The sequence below is a fragment of the Rhinoderma darwinii genome, chromosome 6, assembly GCF_050947455.1.
Source record: "Rhinoderma darwinii isolate aRhiDar2 chromosome 6, aRhiDar2.hap1, whole genome shotgun sequence".
Taxonomy (NCBI): domain Eukaryota; kingdom Metazoa; phylum Chordata; class Amphibia; order Anura; family Rhinodermatidae; genus Rhinoderma; species Rhinoderma darwinii.
In genome coordinates, this window is record NC_134692.1 from 33,396,322 (window position 1) to 33,423,647 (window position 27,326).

Below are 27,326 nucleotides of genomic sequence, written 5' to 3' on the forward strand. Positions count from 1 at the left end.
GCAGTGTAGTGTAGCTGAAGTAAAACCCATGCAGAACAACAAAGAGGGTTGTGGCATTGTGTTTTATTCTATGTCTGGATGTAGCTCTCAGCTTTACCCTATAGGAGGACCCCTATGAGGAATTGTCTAGGAGCTAACTTTAGACTTTAAAGGGGCATTCCAGAATTCATAAATAAGCTTTGATATTCCTATAAAGGAAAAACAACCAAAGCGTCCGTTCCCCCACCGCCAATCTTCACCGGTCCTTGGCCTTTCTTGTTCTACCAGTTTTATGGGATGATGTGGCATCCATGTGATGTCATATCACATGACAGTGGCAGCCAATAATATTTGCATGATGTGAAGTCAGCTTGGATATAATGTCAGTGGTGGGCCGTATAGTAAAATACTTATAATTGCTGCCGATATGGTGATGTGCCCACTGCTGTTTGGCCCTTCTGTTGGTGGTTCCATCGAGGCATGCCACGCTATTCTTGCCATCAAAACAACAGAAACCTCGATGGTTGAACTTGATGGACATGTGTCTTTTTTCAACCGTACAAACTATGTAACTATGTAACCTCAGCATGCCCTATAATAAATCAATGGGGTCTTTTGGGAGCTGTTGGAAACCTGCAAAGCATCATGGCTTTCGTTATAAATAAAAACTATGATGGAAGTGTGAGCAGAACCTTATTGGTTTCATTTCAGATTGAAACAAAATGTATCTATTTATTTGTTTGAAAATTTCTATGAAACTTGATGTAGCACTCATATTGACTCTTCCTTATCTCCCCACAGTTGACCAGGAATACTACTTCCAAGATAAATACTTGTTTTATCGATTCCTTGATGATGAACATGAAGATTTGCCTTTGCCAACAGATGAAGAGAAAAGGGAAAGTGAAGAGGACCTCCAGGATACCCTTCTTATCTTGTCCCAGACAGGACCTGATGCACATATGAGAATGATCCTCAGAAAACCGTAATTTCATTTCTTGTCTTATATTGATAGTTTATGTTGTTTTACTTTGATGTACCGTAATGTATAAAGAAACTTAATGGGGTTTAAGCCAAAGTAGAAAATTTGAAGCAGCACAAGTCCCGAGTCTAGTGCGGTGCACGCTGTCAAGCCAGGCAAACCCACTCTGGCATAATGCGAATTCCAAGAGAAGTAGTAGGACAACAGCACACGTCTCCAAATCTTCAAAAAGGTTTTATTTTCAAAACATCTTACGGCAAACAGGCAACGTTTCGACCCATAGTGAGTGAAGGGTCTTTCTCAAGCCTGGCCTGGCGTAAGATATTTTGACAATAAAACCTTTTTTGAAGATTTGGAGATGTGTGCTATTGTCCTACTACTTCTCTTGGAATATCCACAGGATATGTCATAAATGTCAGATAGATGCGGTTCCCACCTCTGGGACCCGCGCCTATCTTTAGAACGGGGCCCCCTAAACCTCGTATTTACAAGCAACATTTAAAGACCATGTATAATGCCTTGGATGAAGGCAAAACTATTGACACTTTCGCTACAAGACATACCCTCAATATGTCAGGGTGTAGCTGCTGGGACCCCCTCCCAATCTGAGGCAGGTACCCTGTTTTCATTGGGTAGGGGGCTGCCCATGTGCAGTAGCTTATCTATTAGAACAATTAGGAGTAACAGAAATCTTTGTGTGAGGGTACAGGTAGTTTTCCATAACCTTTCTCTAGATGCCTCTTTTTTTCTGATTTTCTTGGCTTCTGATGTGCTGGATCTTCTATAATTTTACAATTGGAAAATCTGTCCTGGTAAAACAGGATTTTTTATTCTTAAGGGGTAACTAAGCATTTGACAAACTTCTGACATGTCATAGTGACGTCAGAAGTTTTGATTTGGTCCGAGCACTGAGACCCGCATCAATCGCTAAAACGAAGCAACATAAGCGCTCGTGTGATTGCTCAGCCGCTTCGTTTCTGTTCAGCTTTTTCCGGAAAGCCGATGTATCGGAGTGCGTGCTCGTAGACTTTCTATTGAACCCGTACCCCGATACATTGATTTTACAATGCTTAGTTTTAGCGATTGGTGGGGGTCTTAGTGCTTGTAACCCCACCAATCAAAACTTCTGATTTGTCACTATGACATGTCAGAAGTTTGTTGAATGTTTAGTTACCCTTTAATTCCTCTTTATTGAAACAAAAAAAAAAAGAAAGAAAGCAATACAAACCAAAAAGCACACGATACACAATTGTATATCCCTAATAGAAGCACTCTCCCTTACCCACCCTAATCTGTCCACATGATACAAAAACTTAAAAAAAAAAAAATAATACAACCAAGGCATATTCTCCAGATAAAATAAAATTTTCTTCATTGTTTATCAACTTTATTAATAGCAAAAACTTTTGTGTAGTTGTTGGCATCTCTTCCAATATCAGAAACTGCTACATTTTTCTTAACCGTTTGGATTGATTCACCGTAGTGTAACTAGTATAATATTAAAAACCATCTTATAAACATCATTGATTGAAGTTTTAGGCAGTTCTAAAGTAGGTGTATTATTAGTACCTGTATACATTTTGTATTTGTGATATAAAGAGGAGTCCTTAGCTCTAAATTTACAGAGCAATACTGGAGTAAACATTGCACTGTGTATTAATACCAAATGGGAAAACCTGTAAGAGGCTAGGGAGTAAGAAGTATATACTGCCATCTATATTATTGGCCATTTCAGGTTGATTAATTGCTTTTACTGTTTCTTGCGTACAGAACAGTATTTTATCAAATATAAATACTATTTATTTCATATGTTATTCTAAAACTTGTTCATTTATTGTTTCTAATTGTCAGGCCTGGCCAGCGGACGGCAGATGATCTGGAAATTATTTTTGAAGAACTTATTCACATTAAAGCCTTATCTCATCTCTCAACCACGGTGGGTCAACTTCAGTTTGCCTTGAGAGTTCACTTGCTGTAGTAATGTGTGGTCTGTTCATGAAAGAAGCAACCCTAAACACTGATTTATAACTATTGTGTTCTTTCTTGAAGGTTAAACGGGAACTAGCTGGATTTTTAATCTTTGAATCCCACCCAAAGGCAGGAACAGTATGTAAGTGGAATTCTACCAACATCTGTTTTAAAAAACTGAGGCATGTAATATGCTGTAAGATTATGATTTTAAGACAGAAAGCGATAGTTATAGGAAGAAGCATAAAAAATAAATCATCCGAATTTCTGTTGCTACAGACTGAGTGTCCAGGTCTATGACAGATTCGGTGGTTGAAACGATCAGGCAGGAGGGTGATGATAGCAAGAATAGTAAAGTAAGGGTCCAGGTCCATAGTTTGTAGCAGGAAGCAGAGACGTGATCAGGAAACAATCCATGTTCGGTACGCAGATAGTCGGCAACAATTTGTGGAGAGGCAGCAATGCACTAGACTAGAGGAAGAAAGTGCATTCGTCTGACAAGGGAGTAGTGCAAGGTCTAGACTTATATAGAAAATCAAAAGGGGGAGACTAATCAGGTAATTAAAGTGAGGAATTCAGAAAAGCAAGAATTAGGAGAAGCTAGACAATAGATTGGAATAGAATGGAGCTGTCCAGCGTTTCAGATATCTCAGCAAGAAGAGCTGCTTCTTGGAACACAGGAAATTCTGGGTTCGAATCATGACCCAGGATAAATTTAGTTACTAAATCAACTTGAACACAAATCACTCAAAATGATCATTCCACTCTTTCTATCATTATTAGGTATTTTTATAAAAATAATTAAGAAAAAAGCAATTTAAATAGCTAAATAATTGTAAAATTGCACCAACCAAGGTACACATGGTGTAATATGCCTTTATAGGACATATGAAAAAGGGTTGTGCTGATGGGAGAAAATTTCTTGAAAACAGCCAATGAATTGATGTGGTTTCTATTTGCAGTGTTCAATCAAGGAGAAGAGGGGACCTCCTGGTACATCATCTTAAAAGGATCAGTAAATGTGGTCATCTATGGAAAGGTATTACTCTTTTTGACATATTAACCATATATAGAGCGGACATTATTGCATGTAGGAAACACTACTGGTATCTGATAAATTACAATACCATGTGACATAATGGCAGACCGGAAACATGGGTGATAATTCTGCAGTAAAGTGAGGATTACCTGCACTACCTTTTACCGGGTGTACTATAGGCAAAGATCAAGTTTTAAAAGATAAACAAAATAACAAAGATACATTTATCAAACTAAACAGAAAATTCTTGTTTTTCTATCAATATTATGTTGTTTTAATTAAGACAATTATGTTGCTCATGGCACATTGTGATGTGGACGTTGATCTAAATTACTGGCAATCCTTGAATAGACATCCAGAAAATTATACACGCCAATAAATGTTTCCATTGCTTGTTTCTATGTCAGTTTTAAAAAGTAATATATCTGGACACATAGAATTTGACGACAGAAAGGAAATATTGTTATACATATATGCTTCAATTTTTTATATATATATAAGTGTATACATTCCACGTTTTTTAACTCTTAACATTTTTGACGATATATGTCTGCCATATGTCTGTCCCAAGCATTCTTGAATTATTTTCCTGTATGTGCCCCCAAAAGAGCATTATACATTTTAGCTGTCAAGACAACATTGGTGTTAATGTATGTCATGCTCATGTTTGGTCAATGACATTTTGATTTTCATGGTTTCTTTTCATCCTTTATTCCAGGGTGTGGTTTGTACCCTACATGAAGGAGATGACTTTGGCAAGTTGGCTCTAGTAAACGATGCTCCCCGAGCAGCATCCATTGTCCTGCGAGAAGACAACTGCCACTTCCTAAGGGTGGACAAAGAGGATTTCAACAGAATCCTGCGTGTAAGTTTTGACTTAAATATCACCAGTGCAGGTACATTTTCCTTAAAGGGTAACTAAACGTTCAACAAACCTCTGACATGTCGTAGTGACATATCAGAAGTTTTGATTGGTGAGGGTCCGAGCACTGAGACCATCACCAATCGCTAAAACGTAGCGGCAGAAGCGCTCGTGTGAGCCCTCAGCCGCTTCGTTTCTGTTCGACTTTCTCCGTAAAGCCGATGCAGCAGAGTATGGGCTCATAGACTTTCTATTGAATGGTAGTAATATAGTAAAGTTATATAGTAGTAGAATAGATTATTGGTAAGTGATATAACCTTTGTACAAAATGTTCTCCTATCCTCCATTGCACCAGATCCACCTCAGATTTGTGGTGTTTTTTGGTGCTGTTTCCACGTCATAAATCAGCGCCAAAACCTCTGTATGAACTGGGCCTTAATAGGATCAGACTGTAGAGCTGAGTAACAGTTTGTTATTTTAACTTAAAGTTTTCTTTGGAACTTGCCTTTAAAGAAGACCAAGAGCAACATAAATATTTAAACAGACCCTCAAATTTTGTAGTATAGGCTGCAGAAAACATCTGTTCTTTAGTGAATGCTTTTAAAGCCATATATTTGTCTTCAAGGCAAGAAAAAAAACCTATGAAACTGGGTATTTTACAATAACCGGAATTGAAAAAAAAAAAGCAAAATAATGTGGGAGGTCACATGAAATATTAACATAAAAATACGTGTATGCACTGGAATACTGGGAAGAATGCGATACTGAAAAAAAGAAGCAGTTTTGACGCAAACATTGTACAGTATACTGTTATACCATGTCTGCTGGGTGCCAGAGAAGCCACTCTGCTTTGGTCAGGGTATTTAGACACAGGCTCGAGCAGTAGACAAAGTCTTTTCAAGGAAGGAAAGCCTTCAGTGAACATTAGCCTAACTAGGACTGGTATGGAGAACTCCTAGGACTCCGGTATGATAAAAAGCCCCTTATAGAAACCCTAAAGATACCCATGTTATTGTCTTTACTAATTCTTATGATTGAGACAATCTATTCAATTGTCTTAAAACGATTTTGAAGGATACATGTTTTATGGTTTATTCACATTTTGTGCAGGATGTTGAAGCAAATACAGTGAGGTTGAAGGAGCATGATCAGGATGTCTTGGTGTTGGAGAAGATTCCAGCTGGCCAACAAGCGTCCGCTCAAGTAAACACTCAGTCACCATATAAGTACGTAATTTACTGTTATATAGATACTGTATACTCTAAATTGTTTATTTATAGGGAGTCTCTCATCTCGACAGATCTCTAAAAATGAGATTATCTGGAGACATAACTTTTTAAGCTTGGGAGCTGCATTATAGTACAGTAAATAGCATTGAGCGCCATCGCCACTACTGTTCTGCAAATCTATTATTAAAATACAGGCTGCACTTCCCACTTATTGGGAAAACAGGGGTCCCCAAACCACCAATCTGCCAAATGAGGCTGTTGTATCTGGGGGGGAAAATGAATGAAGAGGTTGCCACGCAGATACACGGCTCTCTCCATTTAGCTCTATTAAAATTACAGAACAGGTAAAGCAGGTCTGGTGTTTCCTAATAGGTAGGGGTCCCAGAAGTGTGACCCCCACCTATCAGATATTTATGGCATATTCTGTAGATGTAAGTTTAAAAGAAACCCTATTTAAGAATTGAAGCAGTTCTATGTAGCAGAGAAATCACATTGCACATGGATATCATATAGCCCCAAAGCTTCTTTACAACAACCTACACCTGCTCTGCCATGGGAAGAATACAGGCTGCCATATATGATGGCTTGTATTGTGCCGATGGATTTGCAGGACAATAGCAGGATTGGATTTTTTAATCACTGACCATTGTGTTGCCAATATACGGTAATTTTTTTAAATACATTTCTGACAATTTATTGTTTTCTTCCACTGGATAAAAATCTGTGCCATTTGATGGACACAGAGGTGCTCTAATTGTTACAGTACAGTTATCAGAGCACCATCACATGATCATCAATAGATTTTATACACTGGATGTTAACAGTAAAGGTTCATTTTGAATGATCATAAGCAGGGATCCTGAAAACAGTGGGAAATTGATATAGCAATTATAGTGAAAAATGGTATAACTTTCATTAAACAAAGAATAGCTTCTATTTTTTGAAACTGTAATACCCCATCAAGCATTAAAGGGGTTGTCCTAAGAAATTGATGGCCTGTCCCCAGGATAGGACTACAATATCTGATCGGTGGGGGTCCGACTCCTGACACACCTGCCGATCAGCTGTTTTGAAGGGGCCACGGAGCATGTACAAGCGCTATTCCCCTTCCTGATCTGCTCGTACTGTGAATTGCCGACACATTATAGTCTACTCCCTTAAATGGGAGAAGACTGTAATACTGTGAACCGCCGCTACAAGTGTGTCGGCGATTCACAGTAAGAGCAGTGCAGTAATGAAGTTGAGCGCCGTGCCCCTTTAAAAGAGCTGATCTGCGGGGGTGTCGGGAATCTAATATCGATGGCCCATCCTAAGAATAGGTCATCAATTTCATAGGACTGGACAACCCCTTTAAATACCTTTACTGAAAGACCTAAATGAGAAGTTTGTTATAATATTAATATAGTGTAAAAAAAGTGTCGGTGACATTGTGCACCATAGATCAAGTGTCTGTGATATAATTCGGACCATGTAGCCAGTGATATGATTATGATACGGGTGTCATGTTTTAAGAATTTTATGTCAAACCTGGTGTAATTGATACACAGAAGTATTAGCAGTTGGCAAGAGTTTGGGCATAAGAGCCACATGTAGCTCTCGAGTCATTGGCTGGGAAATAAGGGGCGTAAAGAATTGAGAGCAACTGACGATGTGCCCATATCTACAGGGCATATGTGTGTATTCTCATTTTTGCAATTGTGATACTTTGGTGAATATTTGCAAGTTACATTTTCGTAATCTTTAAGCTTAATAAATGCCAAGAACTCACAATGCTTTAAAACTTTGAAAAGATACATTTTTTCTATACATGATCACCATCAAAGAACAGAGTGAATGGACTCAGGGCTCCAAACGACAGCGCTATTTTGTGATACATACCAATAATTGTAAAGAAGATATATGCAAATCTTTCAAGAGCAACCGCATACAAAGTAATTTGGGTTTTTGGTCAAAAGGGGCTAGGTTTATCCTTCCCATGGTTATAAAAACAACTATTTTCTATGTTTTCTAGGTACACTGTGATGTCCGGGAATCCAGAAAAAATTTTGGAACACTTCTTAGAAACAATGCGACTGGAGCCTAGCATGCATGAATCCTCAGGTACAAATATGGACTGCTAATTTGGCACATAAAACTATTGGTCGTCTGTCGGATTACAGGTCACTATGTTGTCCGGTCATGACTCTCATGATGTTTCTTGGTGGGTTCATTCACAGTTTTCCATGCAGTATATTCTGGGGAGTTCACAAACCTGATGTCTGAGTTTCTTTGAGGCTGGAATCACACATGCAGTTTTTTTTATGCAGTTATTGGTGCAGTTTTTTATGTCGATTTTTGAGCCAAACACAGAAGTGGATACAAAAGAGAGGAGATGCATCAGTATTTTCTTTATACTTTTTCTTCATTCTGGATCAACTTTTGGCTTTGGCAATAAAAAAAACGGCATCAGAAACTGCAGAAAAAACATTGGAAACTGCATGTGTAAATCCAGCCTTAATGCACTTTTTAGCATGACTTCCTTCACATTAGCTGAAGCTAGAATCCATTACAGCACAGAACAAGCTTGACCAGTGCATAACAACTTATCACCTTTGCAGTCCCATACATAATTAATGGAGCGGCAGCGCATGCGTGACCATTGCTCTTTTCAAACAGAGAACTCTGAACCTGATTGGTGTGGGTCCGAGTGGTAGCGCCCCTACTGATCAAACACTTATCACCTATCTTCTGGATAGGTGATACGTTTGGTATGGTGGGACAACCTCTTTAAAGCCTTCCTCCTCCTTCAAACACACTTATTTTTCAGAGTTTTAGAACACATAAAAAAAAACCATGCTTTTCATGTTTTTAATTGTGTTTTTTACATGCATTTTTGGTGGCGTTTTTAATTTAGTGTAATTTAGTTACATGCATTTTTCCTGACGTTTTTGAAATCCTAGGGGCCGCGGTAGCCTACGGAAAAAACACCAGAAAAAAGCCAAACCAAGAGCATGCTGCGTTTTTAAAAAGAAAACACTAATCCCAAAAACACTACAAAAATGGCACACACCAAACCAAACAGATGTGCAAAAAAAAAAGAAAACAGACTCGAGAAACGCCTCTGAATGCGTGAGTTAGCTGGGGCCTCAGCGATCATCCATTTATCAGCTATCCTGTGGATAGGTGATAAATTCCCTGCGTGGGAAAACCCCTTTAACTGACCCTGTGTACTCAAAACTAACATGGAGGGAACAAAGTGGTCACCAGGGATTTTCATTTCCTAAATAACAAACTATCATCTCTACAGCGTTACCAAGTCCTAGGCTTGTCTCCACCGCAATCTATCACATGCGATGTGTTTTGTGATGCCTCCATACGATAGCTTTAGGCTATGTTCACACAGGGAGGATACGCTGCGTAAAAGTACATAGCGTATCCGCCCTGTCCCCGCAGGGAATTCCAGTCGAAAAACCGCACCAAATTGTAATGCAGTTTTTCGTCCGGAGTGTCCACTGTGGAAAACGACAGGTAAAAAAAACAGCTTATACTTACCCGTAATCATGGCAACGCATCCCTCTGACATCCTGCAGCCCGGCCTCCTGGGATGACCTTTCATCCCATGTGACCGCTGCAGCCTGGGATTGGCTGCAGCAGTCACATAGGATGAAATGTCATCCCTATAGGCCGGGCTGGACGCTGACCATAGAGATCTGGGTAAGTATAATTTTTTTTCCTTATATTGAGAGGCACCCAACAAATTCCCACTATTTATTCAGATTTTTTTTAACATCTTTGCTTTGCTCAGGTTTGTGCTGGCTTTATCTTGAGATCCAGGCTGAATGATCACCACTCATACTGTATATACACACATAAAAGACAGGATTAATCTATCACCGCTCATCATTTCTCTGTATCATGTTTACTATTTGTTTTAGATTCTGCTCTAGATGACTTCGTTATGATGCATTGTGTGTTCATGCCCAACTCTCAGCTCTGCCCGGCCTTGATGTCTCAATATCCTTTTCCAAAACAAAAGAGTATTAGACCCCATTCACATTGCGTTTGTGCTATCCGCCAGGCGTATACGTTTTTTTTATAAAAACGTAGACCATTGAAAACGTATACAAACGTGTAGTATTTTCTGTTTACGTCTATGTTTTTATAGCGTGTATGTTTAGCATACACTCATACGTCGGTATATGTTTCTGTCCGTTTTTTACCTAAGAAAAGTAGAAATTTTTTCTAAAGTGAACACTGATAGAAAAGGAACAAAAAACGTATTGATTTACTGTATATAAACGGATACAAACGTATAGCATTACGTTTGCATACGTCGTCCATTGAGATTAGTGATAAAAAAAATCTTATGTCGCGTATATGTTTTTTTGAAGTACAGAATAGCGTAACAGACTGCGCTTTTCAGTACACTCAAAAAACAGTATCCCAACGTAAAACATGACAAACATAGACAAAACTAATGCTATTTTGGTCTACGTTTGACCCATTATATGTATACGCCGAGCTATACTTTTTTTAGTGTTTAAAACCGTATACGCCCGGCAGATAGCACAAACGCGATGTAAAATGGGGCCTTAGTTGAACATAAAAAATAAAAAAAAGATTCTGTCAAATCTTAGTTTGCTACAGTGTTTGGTAGTAAGTTATTTTTTATAGAAAAGAGAGCTCGTAATAGTCTATCACAGTATTGAGTAGGCAGCGGTGAAATTATTTAACGTGGAAGGACAATTGCAAGGACACTGATAATGGTGACGTAACAAGGTTGTTTTCAGAGCTGGCTGTTTTTTCACCATTTGTGTGTCTAATAATGGGTTTTTGATGTTAAAGTGGTTGTGTGAGATGCCCGCCCACCACCGAATACTGGCCCACCCCGAATTCCAAAATCTCGTCTGAGATAGCACGCATGCGCCCGTCATGTATGGTCCGATACCCTTCCCTCCTTCATCCGGGCCCCAAATCTAGTTACTGCGCATGTGCCGCTATGGTGTACCATTGTGCGCACGCACCAGATCAGGACATCGATGCACAAGTGCAGGATTTCATGTGAGCTGGGGGGATGCGAGGAGCTGTCAATCAAAAGTAAGGAAGCGGGGTTAACTCTGAATGGCCTGAGCAATGAAGATATGACTCTTTTCAAACAAAGATATGACTCTTATGCTCATTAGCATACGGTGCGGGAACACTAAAAAATTTAATACAGAGCCGACTTAGAAGATAACTATAGGTTACATACAAATGATTTTTCACCCACTTCCACCAGGTACTGCTGGGTGAAATGCTGGTGACAGGTTCCCTTTAAGTGCATGTTCACACATAGTTTTTTCAGACGCATTTCTGAGCGTAAACGCCTTGAAATACGCCTGGACACCAGCAAAACTCCTACAAACAGCTTCTCATTGAATTCAATGCGAAATACACCGTGCTGTTCAAATGACTGTGAAAGTGGTTGAATTAGACTGCGTCCGGTATTGCAGCTCAGCTCCATTCTTTTTAATAGAGTTGAGCTGCAATACCAGAGACAACCCATGGACATGAGTGGTGCTGTTCCTGACTAATAAAAAAAACAAAAAACTTTTTTTCCCAATTTCATACAATCCCTGTATGTTCTTAAAGTCTAATTCAACCACTTAAAATGTTTCACAGTTTAAATGCACATAAATAAATTTCTTTTTACACAAGTGTTACGTCTTTTTGTCTATTCATGTGGATGGCTGCATAAAGTATGCCTATTGTTTCAATGTAAATAGATTCACAATTCAGTGCAAATTTTTTTTTTGAATTATGTTTATAGGGGTCAGACCTCCATTTTTCTCATCACACAGCCACAGTTAAATAATAAAATTCTTGCAGCCACTTACTCAAGACATATTTATTATTGAGTTCAATGGGAGCTATATAAATCTGTCTTCAGTCAGCTCCCCCTAGTGGCGGCTACAGACAGACAGAATTTTAACATTTTATTATATGAAGGGAAGCAGGGGATTCGGAGAGCTATAACAGAAAAATAAAGCGCTGGTCCTTATAAAGTTGTATTACGAAATGAAAAAACAAAACAATAGCTACACAATAAAGAACGCTGCTGGTTGCCCTCAGAAAGTGTAAGCAAATCACACAGTAGAGATCTGCTGACAAGTCTCCTCAAACATTTCCAGCTATGGGTGGGAAGTTTCCTGTAAATTAAGATATGCTCAAGGACCAAATCTGACTCCCCACAACTCTTCAAATCTATCAACAAGAATAATCATTAAGAAGTTTGATCTTGTCTATTATTTAAGAAAGTGAAAAGGACAACAGCAAATTATATTGTTATGTGGAAATTTACACAGAGAAGACATTAGTCCTTCAGATATTTGATTTTTTTTCAATTCTTGTTTTGGATGTTTTTGACGAAGTGTCCAGCAATATAAATATCATTGTCAGATTTTGCCTAGTTCTATGTATTTCATAGATCAAATACAAATAGAGTATTCCAGGCCGTATCTCCAGAGCTGACAATATAATTGTGGTGTGTGGAAATGACTATTTTTGCATCTGGTATTTCTTATGAAATTATTTATGGATATAATTGTTACTTTTCAGTTGTAGTTTATGAATGTGTTACAGACTGCCTTAAACAATTTTGTAGAGGTCGTTAAAAATATAATTTTAGTACAACAAACTCTGAAGTCAAAAGTATCAACTTCAGAAAAAAGCAGAAATCTGATCTAAAATACAACATTTTAGTGGTAAGAGTGGTGATTTTTCGATATTTTGTATTTTGACAGTTTTGAAAAGTTATATAAAATATGTATTAGTGGACTTCTGTAATAATAATAATAATAATGTATATGTTTATTTTTGTGATCACTCTGCAGCAGAAGCTTTCTGATTCCAAACTATAAGGAGAAGGATCATTGCGGTACTATTGGTAAAAACGGAGACAGGCAAAAAAAAATTAGAAAGCACTTCGATTACCCCCTAGGGGATGGGTTGAGACGACGTCCGATTTAATTTTGAGTGGGAGAGGGGTTGCGAAACTAGTACAGATGCGTCCTTCGATACGTTTCCTCTTGGCTCGATTGATCCCGAAATGAGTGGCTTGAGATGATCAGCTTTGAAAAAAAATGAATAATAATTTTGCAATACTGTTGGGAGTTGTTTATGCTATATATGTCTATATGTGGCCATCCAATGGTTGTGATGTGACTTGCAGCCCCTGTTGAGGGTTTTGTTAGCATGTCGCAATAATGATTTTAATTTGTATAGTGAGAAATTGAACTCCTTAACGAAATTTATTGAAATTTAAGGGTGGGCACATCTGTAGGGGTCATTAACGCACAATAATTGATGAGTTATTTGATCGGGTTTGTAGTGTGCCTTCTTTTTCGGATAAAATGTACAAGCAAACGGATCTTAAAGCTGTAAATCTGCCCTTAAAGGAGTTGTCCGGGCACGGGGCGGTTTTTCACACTGATGAGCTGTCCACAGGATAGGTCATCAGTACATGATCGGTGGGGGTCTGACACCCGGACCCTGCACCGATCAGCTGTTCTGGCTGCCTCCGAGCATCAGATATTATGCAGTGCTTGGTGTCGGAAGCAGATGGCTCCAGTCACTGAATAACGGCCGTGCTGCAGAACTGCAGCTCTGTTCCTATTCAAGGGAATAGAAGTAGAGCTGCAGTATCCCAACACAGCCGCTATACGGTGTACGGAGCCATCTGCTTACAGCACCGACCACTGCATAGCTTCCGGCGCCAGAGGCAGCCAGAACAGTTGATCGGTGCGGGGTCCGGGTGTCAAACCCCCACCGATCACATACTGATAACCCGTCCTGTGGATAGGTCATCCGTGTGAAAAACCGCCCCATGCCCGGACAACTCCTTTCATCTGACACGCTTGGTCGTTTAGATAGATATAACAGATCATCCTGTTCTTTTTCTGTATTAATCTTTACAGAGCGTTCCCTCTGGGTCCTATAATTCTGCATGTTATCCGAAAGAGGAGTTCGGACTGGGGCAACCCACCTCTATGATTTCCATATTACCTAATAGGTCATATGGACAGGGGTTGTCTAGTATTACACTGCACCCACTGGAACCATTGTAAATCCGCTTAATTTACAATAACGCAGAGTCCTCCATATTGAGAGACGCTCTTTACTGTGGCTCTCTGCTTTGGCTAATGTAGGTCCCATGCAAGGGACTACCACTGTCATGATGTCTAAATGGCCGAATTTCTGGGTCTCCGCTATAATTTTGTGGGGTAGAAGTTCAACACTGTACAGTACAAAAATAAATTTTATGCTTAAAGTTTTATTTCAAGTGTCTTCTTACATCCTTAGCTAGGCTTTCCTTCACCTAGGGAAAAGGTTCACTTTGCTCCTATTCCTGTATTTCAATATCCTGGCCAAAGTAAATTGGCTTGTTGGCACCCAACCACCAGGGCCCCGGTAGACCCCCTACCCTACCTACGGCCTCTTCCTTAAAAACTCTAAAAATAATTAAATGGTTCGTTTACATATTTTGAATGTTTGCCTTTAAATGTCTACAGTAATAAGTTTAAAGTGTGGTTGTGATACATTGGTAACAAATATGTTGCATTAATAGACGTTACTAAGGAATGCGGAACATATAATGGCTTTGTAATCTATTGTGTTAAATGTTGCACTGAAAAGCAGAGTTGTCGGCGTATCTCACAATGTAATCATGTCTAATGAGCACAAATTACAATCTGTGTATATTTTTCTTCTTTCCTTATATTTGTAAACCTTAATCTCTGTTCAGAGAGCTATCATTAGTTGGATTTAAAGTAAGTAAATGTAAAATAAGAAAATGCTAAAAATTACAGGTACCTGCGGTGAGTTTGATAATAGCTAGGTAAAAATATATGAAATAATTATATGGCTGGAGAGATTGAACAAGAACATGACTAAGAGGAACATTAAACTTGTAATTCACATTTTTTATAGCGCTGACTGTATTGACAGCATTACAGCATGTTATTGTGTTGACTGTTTGGAAGTGCAGAGGCTTTTCATGTAATACGCCAATAACTAGGTTTAATGAATGCCATCTACACTTTGTTAAAGGGACGTCAATGTGTAATTTTACAGTTTTATTTATTTAGCGGTAATTCTTGATTTTTAGTGTACTACTGTTACCATATCAAATCAGGAAAGATGTCACATTCATAACCAATATCTTTGATTGCCCTTGTAATTATCTAAATTTATACAAGGATGGTGATATGTGATGTATGTTGGATGTCCTCTTGACATGTAGGTGGTACAGATATATATGAAGAGTGTTGGGATTTTGGTTATCCATTTATTAGATGTTTCTATATTGAACAACATACCTAACCAGAGCATATCATACTCATGTTCATATCATACCCCATATACAACCACCAACATTCATCTTATATCATATCATACTCATGTTTATATATCATACCCCATATACAACCACCAACATTCATCTTATATCATATCATACACATGTTCATATCATACCCCATATACAACCACCAACATTCATCTTATATCATAACATACACATGTTCATATCATACCCCATATACAACCACCAACATTCATCTTATATCATATCATACTCATGTTCATATATCATACCCCATATACAACCACCAACATTCATCTTATATCATATACACATGTTCATATCATACCCCATATACAACCACCAACATTCATCTTATATCATATCATACACATGTTCATATCATACCCCATATACAACCACCAACATTCATCTTATATCATATCATACACATGTTCATATCATACCCCATATACAACCACCAACATTCATCTTATATCATATCATACACATGTTCATATCATACCCCATATACAACCACCAACATTCATCTTATATCATATTATACACATGTTCATAACATACCCCATATTCAACCATCAACATTCATCTTATATCATATCATACACATGTTCATATCATACCCCATATACAACCACCAACATTCATCTTATATCATAACATACACATGTTCATATCATACCCCATATTCAACCATCAACATTCATCTTATATCATATCATACACATGTTCATATCATACCCCATATACAACTACCAACATTCATCTTATATCATATCATACACATGTTCATATCATACCCCATATACAACCACAAACATTCATCTTATATCATATCATACTCATGTTCATATATCATACCCCATATACAACCACCAACATTCATCTTATATCATATCATACACATGTTCATATCATACCCCATATACAACCACCAACATTCATCTTATATCATATCATACTCATGTTCATGTTCATATCATACCCCATATACAACCACCAACATTCATCTTATATCATAACATACACATGTTCATATCATACCCCATATTCAACCATCAACATTCATCTTATATCATATCATACACATGTTCATATCATACCCCATATACAACTACCAACATTCATCTTATATCATATCATACACATGTTCATATCATACCCCATATACAACCACAAACATTCATCTTATATCATATCATACTCATGTTCATATATCATACCCCATATACAACCACCAACATTCATCTTATATCATATCATACACATGTTCATATCATACCCCATATACAACCACCAACATTCATCTTATATCATATCATACACATGTTCATATCATACCCCATATTCAACCATCAACATTCATCTTATATCATATCATACACATGTTCATATCATACCCCATATACAACTACCAACATTCATCTTATATCATATCATACACATGTTCATATCATACCCCATATACAACCACAAACATTCATCTTATATCATATCATACTCATGTTCATATATCATACCCCATATACAACCACCAACATTCATCTTATATCATATCATACACATGTTCATATCATACCCCATATTCAACCATCAACATTCATCTTATATCATATCATACACATGTTCATATCATACCCCATGTATAACCACCAACATTCATCTTATATCATAGTCATGTTTATATCATACCCTATACACAACCAACAATATTCTTGTGACCATTCAATGACTACACTCTTGCTCACCATATTTGGTTGAGCTTTTTCCCCACAATATACATCGATAGCTTATTGATTAGATATGCCATTAATGTCAGTGGGAATCTGACCATTGGGAAACACATATACCTAGTACAAATAATCTTTGCCTAGCATTGTGACTCTATCGTTCTAGGCATTGGTGGGGGTTCCAGTGGCTGGACAACCAAAGAATAGACTATGGAATCACAAATCATACTAAATACTTAACTAAATCAAATTAACCAGCTGTGACAAAAAATACTATTATAAATATGTACTTTTAATTGTTTTTTTTTATTTACTTTAATAAATGAACATCAAATACACATAAATACATTAAATACAGCACACAAAAAATGGCGACAGCACACTGCGAACACTAATGCCACCTAAGCCACTAAATATAAATAAATATATGCATTACTGCTAAATCTACTTACAATAGGGAGGTTCTTAGCGCACATTTTGATCAAATTGTGTGAGCCCACCTGACATGGCAACCTCTATGAGGTGGGAACCTACTCTGCAGATAGACCCAGAACTGGGACTAAGCCTACTTATATCTGGGGATGGTAGGAACCCGCATTAAACTAATTAAAATCACCCAGGGCAGAATAGGAGGAGTGCAAGATCAATAATGGAGGCAGTCACTAACCCCACATATATGAATCACATAAACAACACAAAAATTTGAACAGCACATTCCAACAAAATGAAACAAAACGTGTATACAGGTGCAAGAACACCGGTGACTGCAAATTTATACAGCACAAAAAAATTGGCGAAAGCACACTGCGAACACTAATGCCACCTAAGCCACTAAATATAAATAAATATGCATTACTGCTAAATCTACTTACAATAGGGAGGTTCTTAGCGTGTGACTGCAAATTTATACAGCAGTCACAGGCGTTCTTGCACCAGTATACACATATTGTTTCATTTTGCTGGAATGTGCTGTTCAAACTTTTGTGTTGTTTGTGTAAAAGCATTAAATCTCCTAAGGCTCTGTTCATAACTGTGTTGGAGGCTCTGTCAAGCAGCACTATTTTGTTCTGCAAAATGACGGAAACCCAACAGAACCCATTAAAAACAATGGGTTCCATTAAGTTGTTTTTCGTCTTGCGAAACAGAAAAATGGAAATCCTAGCACATATGTGAACAGAGCCTAAAGTAGGGCTACAATCGAGAGGGCGGTTGAGGGCAGCTTCTCCAAATCTTCTGGGAATGTACTGATGGTCTGACAAAGACCACATCACATTCTCGCATATAAATCCTAACCACGGTCTCTTGACCACTTTGCTCTCCCAATCCCAGGCCCTTTAACGGGCCATCTAAAATATTAACTAGTGGTTCTATGTCGAATGAGCCATTGAAAACTATCACCAGGGATAAGAAAAATCTTCCCCATTAAAATGGCAGGAATAACATCCCACCAAAAGGAAAGTTGTTGGTTGACCACTGGAATGATTGTAATCTAATGTGGATCCCTCCTACATGTCGAGAATATCCTTATTATTACTAATTGACGGGAGCTGAACAATAGGGGGAGCAACAGTAGTCACTGCACTGAGACACCGGAGCTCTAAGAACCCCAAATGCCCTCAAAATTTACATTGTGTCAGTGCTCCTTACTTCTTTCCTTTTGTTTGCAGCTTTAGTAGCCCCTTTGTGGCCTGTTTTTTAAGTAATGGAAGACTTTCTAATATAAAACATACAGAGGAAGTATTTCCTATTCAGATTCCTAGTGGCTTATAGTGACTTACTGCCTGTAGAGCTTGCAATCTGCAGCTGTAAGGTGAGTATGACTGTAGGGGGTTGTAGGGTGGCCTCATTTTTTGCGAGGATTTACACAGAAGTTTTTTTCCTTTATGTGATGTGTTATTTTAAATTAGAACTTAGTTATTAATATCAGATTTATCAAGAATACAGGAAATATTGAATGTGAGTAGAGATCAATGGTGCAACCTCAGGAGAGGATTAAGAAGAATAAAATAAATTAGTGTTCTAGACTAATCTCCTGCAACCGATGTGATTGGAAAACCAATAGAAGTCAATTGGAAGTAATTACAGATAGATAAAGATGCAGGAACTTTAAATAGCAAGTGTCCGAAGGAAATGACTTCTAAAAATAAATATATATATATATTAAACCTACCTCAATAGATGGTTGTGATGGTTAACAATGAGGAGCATGTACAGCTAACATTTATAGGAAGCCATTAGTTAAACCGATCTTTTATGGCTGTTCTCAAGTTTTAGGCTGGGTTCACACGACCTATTTTCAGGCGTAAACGAGGCATTTTACGCCTCGAATTACGCCTGAAAACACGGCTCGAATACATCGGCAAACATCTGCTCATTCATTTCAATGGGTTTGCCGACGTACTGTGCCGTCGAGCTGTAATTTTACGCGTCTCTGTCAAAAGACGGCGCGTAAAATAACAGCGTCGTCAAAGAAGTGCAGGACACTTCTTGGGACGTAATTTGAGCCGTTTTTCATTGGCTTCAATGAAGAACAGCTCCAAATTATGGCCGTAATTGACGCCTCGCAAAATGTGAGTACAAGCAATTACGTCTAAAATTCAGGAGCTGTTTTCTCCTGAAAACAGCTCCTTAATTTCAGCCGTAATTGACGTTATCGTGTGCACATACCCTTACCCTTTATTTATTGGCTGGGATTTAGTGACCTGAAGCTAGTCCTAAATACATAGTTGTCTTTTTACTATCTTCCCTATGTCCTTCCAGAGCAAAGTATGGTAGAACAGATTCTTTAAGGGGTTTTCAAAACCGCGTTCACATGTAGCAGATTTTTCCACTGCGGATTTGAAGGCATGCCGCGTAGTTTAAAATCCATTCTTTTGTATGGGCTCCATTTAATACTTCTTTACACCAGGACGAATCTCCCCCCTGCCAATATCAGCTGATTGCCAAAGGTTCCAGAAGCTGGACCCGTGTCGATCAACTGATCACTGCAGCGTTTTGTTTTTTTTAGAGAAGGGGTTGATTTCCTGAGACAAGCCCTATAAACGAGATACATTAAGAGAGAAAGCCTTGCCCGTAAGAGCTTATAATCAATAGTGCATAAGAAGAAGATACACTCACATAAAGGGATGAGTAAAGGCCCTATTACACGGGCCAATGATCGGGGAAACAAGCGTTCATACACTGAGCATACACTCGTTCACTGGTTGATCACATCTTTTATGCGGGCCAAAAAAATGGTCGCTAGTTGGCAGCACATCTCCCTATGTAGACAGGAAGATGTGCTGCCGACTTCATGCAAATGCTTGGGGACAAGCAATTGTAAGAACGATCGTTCATCCCCATACATTACTGATCATTGCGTCTTGTGGCTGGAGATAATGAGTGCCGATCGACGTGCTGTATTGTTGACCGGCGTACGTTTTAACGGCCAATATTGGGCCGTCTTAAAGGACCTTTAGTGTTGCTACCTTGTCCGGTGGGGGCAGCACCTAAATACACAACCAGGTTACAAACTTGGAAAGTCACTTGAAGGTTTAAAAAGATGGAAAGCTTGAATAAGAGGGGAGACAAGGGCGAAGTCATGCAATTGGGAGTGTGGGGAGGAGATGACAGTATTAGAGAGGAGAAGGTTCATGGGCAGTAAACAAACAAAATACCAAATGTTAAATAGTAAAACATCGACATACAATGAACTGAAAAGAGGGAGACCGCTACATCTTATAATCTACACAATTGTGTTATTTCTTTCTGTTACATTTCACCATCCATTTAGTGTTATTTTGTCTGTTTTGTGTTTTTATTTAAATTATTACTTTTCCCATTTTTACAGTTTCATCTACTTTAAAAGTTGATGTAAAAGAAAAGTCCTAGTGCCACAAGATGGCGCTCATGTACTTTTCATTCTCAGTAAAATACGCTATTGATGTAGTCATTGAAAGCTATGTCTCTCCGCTCACTGAAATCTATGATATCTGCTGCTTGTCTAATCCCTTTTTAACAATCGTCTAAAACTCTGGCTTCTCTGTTTAGATATTTTCTCGGAGATTAGGATGTCACTGGCTGCAAGGGAAAAACTGCAATACAGTAAATTTCCTTTAATCCAACAAAAATAGGATTTGATATGTGCTAGGTTATGAAGTCTTCTGGATCCTCAGACGGTCATAGAAAAGTAAATTAAACTTTCTTGCAGGGCCTTCTTTTTGGTGCAGTTTTTGCATATATTTTATTGTTTTTCAGTATTATGACTGCAAGACTCAGATGTCCTGCAGTTACTGAACCAGACTTAGATCACCATAGACCCCACCAAGTCCTACATGTGTAATATAGACCTTAAAATGCCACCACATTACGGTCGTGTGAAATAGGCCGTTTTGGGGCTGTTTTTGAACGACATCTTCATTGAAATCAATGGGCCCTACAGAAATCTATGTATGGTAACACTACGCTGGTAACACAATACATATGTAACTGACTTCAAAATCTTCTCCCTTTTGGAATCAGTGCCAGGACCTATTCATTCTGAACATGGTTGGGGTCAAGGAGTATAAATCGATAATCCGAATACTCCTTTAAGATCAGATGCCAAACGTGTAAATAGAGATAGATTATGCATTGAGTGCCTTTCAATTGAACTCCGCGCAGAAGCGTTTATGGAAGCAAATGTCATGTCTGATCGACTACTACAAGCAAGGCAAATAAGAAATGTACGTGTATTATTTAACATATTGATTCCTTAACCTCTCTGCACTTACCATGCTCAACCTTCCCAAGGGTCTGAGCAGGAGAAAATGGATTATGCCATTAATAACAAACGTAGAGTGATCCGACTGGTACAACTTTGGGCCAGCTTGTACGGGGACTTGGTGCGGGAGGATGAGGTCGCAATGGCTTTCTTAGAGGTAAGTTCTACCTTGTTTTGTATGACGCATAAAATATAGACCTGTGTAGTGTTCAAAACCGTCTGGCTGTATTAACTCTTTAGTGACTTTTTTGGCATGTTAATGTTGGAACTGCTTCTATAGAAAATGCTGATTACAGTATTGCATGTAACCCTGCAATTGCTCCATAGAATGAGTTGGAATGTGTCAATCTGGTTGTTTAGCTGGTCTATGAAAGAGCACATATATAGTATATATACCAACAGATGTAGTCATCTTTATCTTGACTTTTAACACACAGTGTCAAGAAACGTTAAATTGACTTTTTCAGTGGCTTTTCAATGGCTTTTCTTGTGTGATATCACGCTGTACAAGTTATCAGAGTCAAGATAAACGTGGCTACATCTGTACATATATATGTGTAGCCATTTTTATCTTGACTTTTAACGCATTAAATACACAGTGTCAGGAAAGACTTTTTCAATGGCTTTTCCATTATCAAGCTGCAGAGAATGATCAGAGACCAGATAAACTTGGCTACATCTGTAAACTCCATACTTGCATACGTGTTGTTTCAAAATGTGGAGCTTATTTTTGGAAAATGGATATAATCAGTGGCTGTTTATGTGGCGATCATTGTCGGTGGTGTTCTCTATGGACGGGATAAATGGGATATGTCAATAGAGAGCTGTGGATATGTATTTTACAAGGGCATAGGTGCCATAAAGGAAGCTCATGCGGCTGCTATGAGAGAGGGGACCTCTTCTACAGGGTACTACATTGTTGGTAAATAGGGAGGCGAGGAATTGGGCAAGATTTGCAGAACAGGCTTTTTAGTCCTCTCCGCCGTGTGTAAGAGGCTGGGACTCTATGTGGCGCCATACCATGCTCTCTTAATTGACATTTGAGTTAATGGTTCTAGAGGAGAAATACTACGTACATATGTTTTTCACGCACTTGCAAGGACTTCTTTTTTTCCAATATAGGACATGCAGTGAGTTTCACGCAACGTACGCTCGCTGCGTGAAAACTGACACGTGTGAATAGCCCCATTGAAATCAATGGGTCCGTGTGCTGTGCGTTGTTTCAATGCACAGCACAAGGACGAGAATCACTCTCTGAATGAGCCCTTAGGGACTTGTATATAATGCCGTTTCCTCATTAAAACTAGAGAACTGCTAAATACAAACGTATATCACCAGTAAAGTTGTATCAAATCCATTCGAGTCCCCGTAAAAGCAAATAAAAGAACACAAGAAAAATGTCTGTGATACCGCGCATCAATACTGTGACATTGTGCTAATGGGGATCCAGTGGGAGAAATTGTAATTCTTCTCCCACACTTCATTATAAGCTTTTATAAATGTCAATATGTTGCAATTTTCTTAAGAGACTTTACGATACAATAGCTTCCACCTAAAAATATACATAATGATCAGGATAAGTGGGCAAGTAATTCAGAAGCATGATTTTTACACAGAACATGGATTTTACAGGCTTGTCTCCATGAAATGCACGGGTAACCTACAATTACACTGCACACGCCTGTTATTAGAGGGAGAGTGCAATCATTTTATATAGCACTTGCATCCAACTGCAGCATTGTATCCTATTAACCAATTACAATTTAACTCTACACCCCTATGGAATGACAAACATCAAATTGACATGACAGAAAAAAAAATACTATGGGATACAGACGGTTACTGTGCCCAACCAAATTATGTCATCTCGCTTTTTCTTTGACTTTGTCTCATGAAGACATTTATCTCTTTGTTTCTATGTGATTTGTGTGATCAGTGCGATTGTGCGTTGTTTTCATCACAAAACCATAGGATAAACATGTAATGCACATACAGTACAGGTTTTTTAAAAGCATTGGGTTAAAATGTTGGTTGGAAACAAATTACATGCATATATCTTGTGCTGTAGAGCCCTGATGCATGAGTGAATGAGTGATAAAGTTAAAAGAAGCAGAACATTTAGTTAAGCAGACAGCAAAAGAAAACCCAGACACTGAAAAAAATAAAAAATAAAATATATATATATATATATATATATATATATATATAGCAGACATAGAATGGCGACAGCACCCTGCCACACTAATGCCACCTAAACCACTAAATATAAATAAATATGCACTAAAGCTAAATCTACTTACAAATAGGGAGGTTCTTAGTGCACATTTAGATCAAAAAGTGTTAGCCCACCTGCCACGACAAGGCGACCTCTGTAAGCTGGGAACCTACACATACACCCAGAACTGGGACTAAGCCTACATATATACCTGGGGATGGTAGGATCCAGCATTGAACTGATTAAAATCACCCAGGGCAGAATGGGAGGAGTGCAAGAACAACAATATTATAATATATAATATTATTGTTCAACCTCTTTCTGAGCCCAACAGTCTGTATCCCTGATTTTATTGCCTCACTGCTGTGTATATAAGAAAAGAGACTGCAGCATGATCACCACAACACAGGGAGGCAGTACGATGTATGAGAGACAAGGAAGCAGCACTATATGTACCCACATCATTTATAGGGAGACATTGATATCTGTGCCCACATCATTTACATAGAGAGACAAGGAAGCAGCACTATCTGTACCCACATCATTTATAGGGAGGCATTGATATCTGTGCCCACATCATTTACATAGAGAGACAAGGAAGCAGCAGTATCTGTACCTATATCATTTATAGGGAGGCATTGATATCTGTGCCCACATCATTTACATAGAAAGACAAGGAAGCAGCACTATCTGTACCTATATCATTTATAGGGAGGCATTGATATCTGTGCCCACATCATTTACATAGAAAGACAAGGAAGCAGCACTATCTGTACCCACATCATTTATAGGGAGGCTTTGATATCTGTGCCCACATCATTACATAGAGAGACAAGGAAGCAGCAGTATCTGTATCTATATCATTTATAGGGAGGCATTGATATCTGTGCCCACATCATTTACATAGAGAGACAAGGAAGCAGCAGTATCTGTACCCACATAATTTATAGGGAGGCATTGATATCTGTGCCCACATCATTTACATAGAGAGACAAGGAAGCAGCACTATCTGTACCCACATCATTTATAGGGAGGCATTGATATCTGTGCCCACATCATTTACATAGAGAGACAAGGAAGCAGCACTATCTGTACCCACATCATTTATAGGGAGGCATTGATATCTGTGCCCACATCATTTACATAGAAAGACAAGGAAGCAGCACTATCTGTACCTATATCATTTATAGGGAGGCATTGATATCTGTGCCCACATCATTTACATAGAGAGACAAGGAAGCAGCACTATCTGTACCCACATAATTTATAAGGAGGCATTGATATCTGTGCCCACATCATTTACATAGAGAGACAAGGAAGCAGCACTATCTGTACCCACATCATTTATAGGGAGGCATTGATATCTGTGCCCACATCATTTACATAGAAAGACAAGGAAGCAGCACTATCTGTACCCACATCATTCATAGGGAGGCATTGATATCTGTGCCCACATCATTTAACTAGAGAGACAAGGAGGCAGCACTATCTGTACCTCCATCATTTATAGGGAGGCATTGATATCTGTGCCCACATCATTTACATAGTAAGACAGGGAGGCAGCACCATCTGAACCCACATCATTTATAGTGGGCAGTGACAACAGGGGGCTCATCGGTGACAAATCATATTTCTGGCATCATGCCAGGAATTAAAAAAACATGAGTGCTGAGCCCTCTGATTGGCTGCAGCAATCACATGCTGCCTGCATGCAAACAATCACAGAGAGGGCTGCGAGAGCATCAGCGCTGGATCGCCAGGGGAAAAGGATAGGTAGGTACTGGTTGTTTTTTTATTTCAGGACATTTACAGCCATTAGTAAAAACTCGGATAACCCCTTTAAGGCATTGTTCACATGGTGCACAGAGGCATACTGTGGTACACGGACTGCTTTTCAGGTATGTACTTCAGACCTGTATTGCAGTCTGCACCTCCTTAAAGTACGGTAGTCTCCCCAGATGCAATGCTGTAGATTTTCATTGAAATTCTCCTGTGGATAAAAGGGAGTGTATATTGTATTGATATTATAGTATGAAATGACTTTTTTTTGCAATTTCTTTATATTTAATATTTTCTGAATATTTGGTCTTTTTTATATCCTAAATGTTTTAAAGCTAATTTTGAATAACTCGCTCATGTGATAATACGTTAGTAAATTGAACAGGTAGGACTTGGGCTGATGGTCAAATAAAGGACCTAAATTGTTCCCTTTCTTTGGAATCGCCTTACTCATGATTAGGGCCTGGACGTGTAGATTAAACCCACAATATTTCAATTAGTATCTTAGATCTGTCTATGCTTACAGATGAGCCAGTTGGGCTTAATAACCCCAAACTCTGTAAATCTCCCAGGGTGAAAATCACCTTGAAACTATTCTAGGTTTCTTATAGATTTCGAATTATCCAACGGTATCTAGAGATGTTGCTATTTCAGGATTAAGCCATCGTTATCTAATAATATATAGTGTACTCTGTTAGGAAATTGTCAGCTTTATACAAAAAAATAAATAAGTATATAGAGATTGCGCTAAAATCAAAAGGCTTGGCTGCAAGGTTTTTTTTTTTATTGTTCTGTTTGTGTCTTTTTCAATTTTGGATACGCAAGAAAATATCCACAAAAAATTCTATTGAATTGTGCTCAAAAAGATAACGATAAATCTATAATCTAAATAGTCATTTAAGTAGTATACATCCTTGGTCTCGACTGCTAACTATTCCTTGATTTATCTTCCTTCAACCTTGTTCCTTCTGTATAGTGACCAAAGCACTTCCATGGGCCCCAGTAGGTGAGGTGCCACCCCTAACCATACACTTATGATTTTAGAATTTTGGAGCCAACCTTTCCATAATTTTTGTCTTTCCCAGAATCCTAGAGGACTATAACACTGCACAGCTGATCCAAAACTGCCAATTTATTTGGGGCTGAGGTGGTAAATTAGAGTGGTCACGAGAAGGAAGGGTGGGTTAATTTGCTTTGGTAATGGTGCACTACTCTACTTAATATTTTATAATCCAAACAGATAAAAATGAGTTGCCAATCGCTGAAAACTACAGTCAACTATGACTACAGAATTAAGAACCTAAGAATATTATTTTACTGCCTATCGTTTTTAATGGTACTATTTTGGTGTGTTTAGGACTTTTTGATCACTTTTCATTCAATTTTCTTAGAGAGTGGAGAAAAAAAAACAGCAATTCTGGTGATGTGAGATAAATATTGTTATATTGTAATAGTTTAGATT

General features: G+C 38.3%; 1 protein-coding gene across 7 annotated transcripts in view; it reads left to right on the forward strand.

Annotated features, from left to right (window-relative positions):
• Positions 1–27,326, forward strand: part of RAPGEF4 (Rap guanine nucleotide exchange factor 4) — a 250,177-nt gene that overhangs the window by 183,359 nt on the left and 39,492 nt on the right. For 6 of the 7 annotated variants that reach the window (XM_075829468.1, XM_075829469.1, XM_075829470.1 and 3 more), the window contains 9 exons: positions 781–964; positions 2,813–2,897; positions 3,011–3,071; positions 3,892–3,968; positions 4,687–4,833; positions 5,941–6,056; positions 8,071–8,159; positions 9,974–10,052; positions 21,877–22,027. In XM_075829468.1, coding sequence (XP_075685583.1) covers positions 781–964; positions 2,813–2,897; positions 3,011–3,071; positions 3,892–3,968; positions 4,687–4,833; positions 5,941–6,056; positions 8,071–8,159; positions 9,974–10,052; positions 21,877–22,027 — 989 coding nt within the window. The remainder of the gene's footprint in view (positions 1–780; positions 965–2,812; positions 2,898–3,010; positions 3,072–3,891; positions 3,969–4,686; positions 4,834–5,940; positions 6,057–8,070; positions 8,160–9,973; positions 10,053–21,876; positions 22,028–27,326) is intronic. The other variant, XR_012849484.1, reaches the window with a different exon arrangement.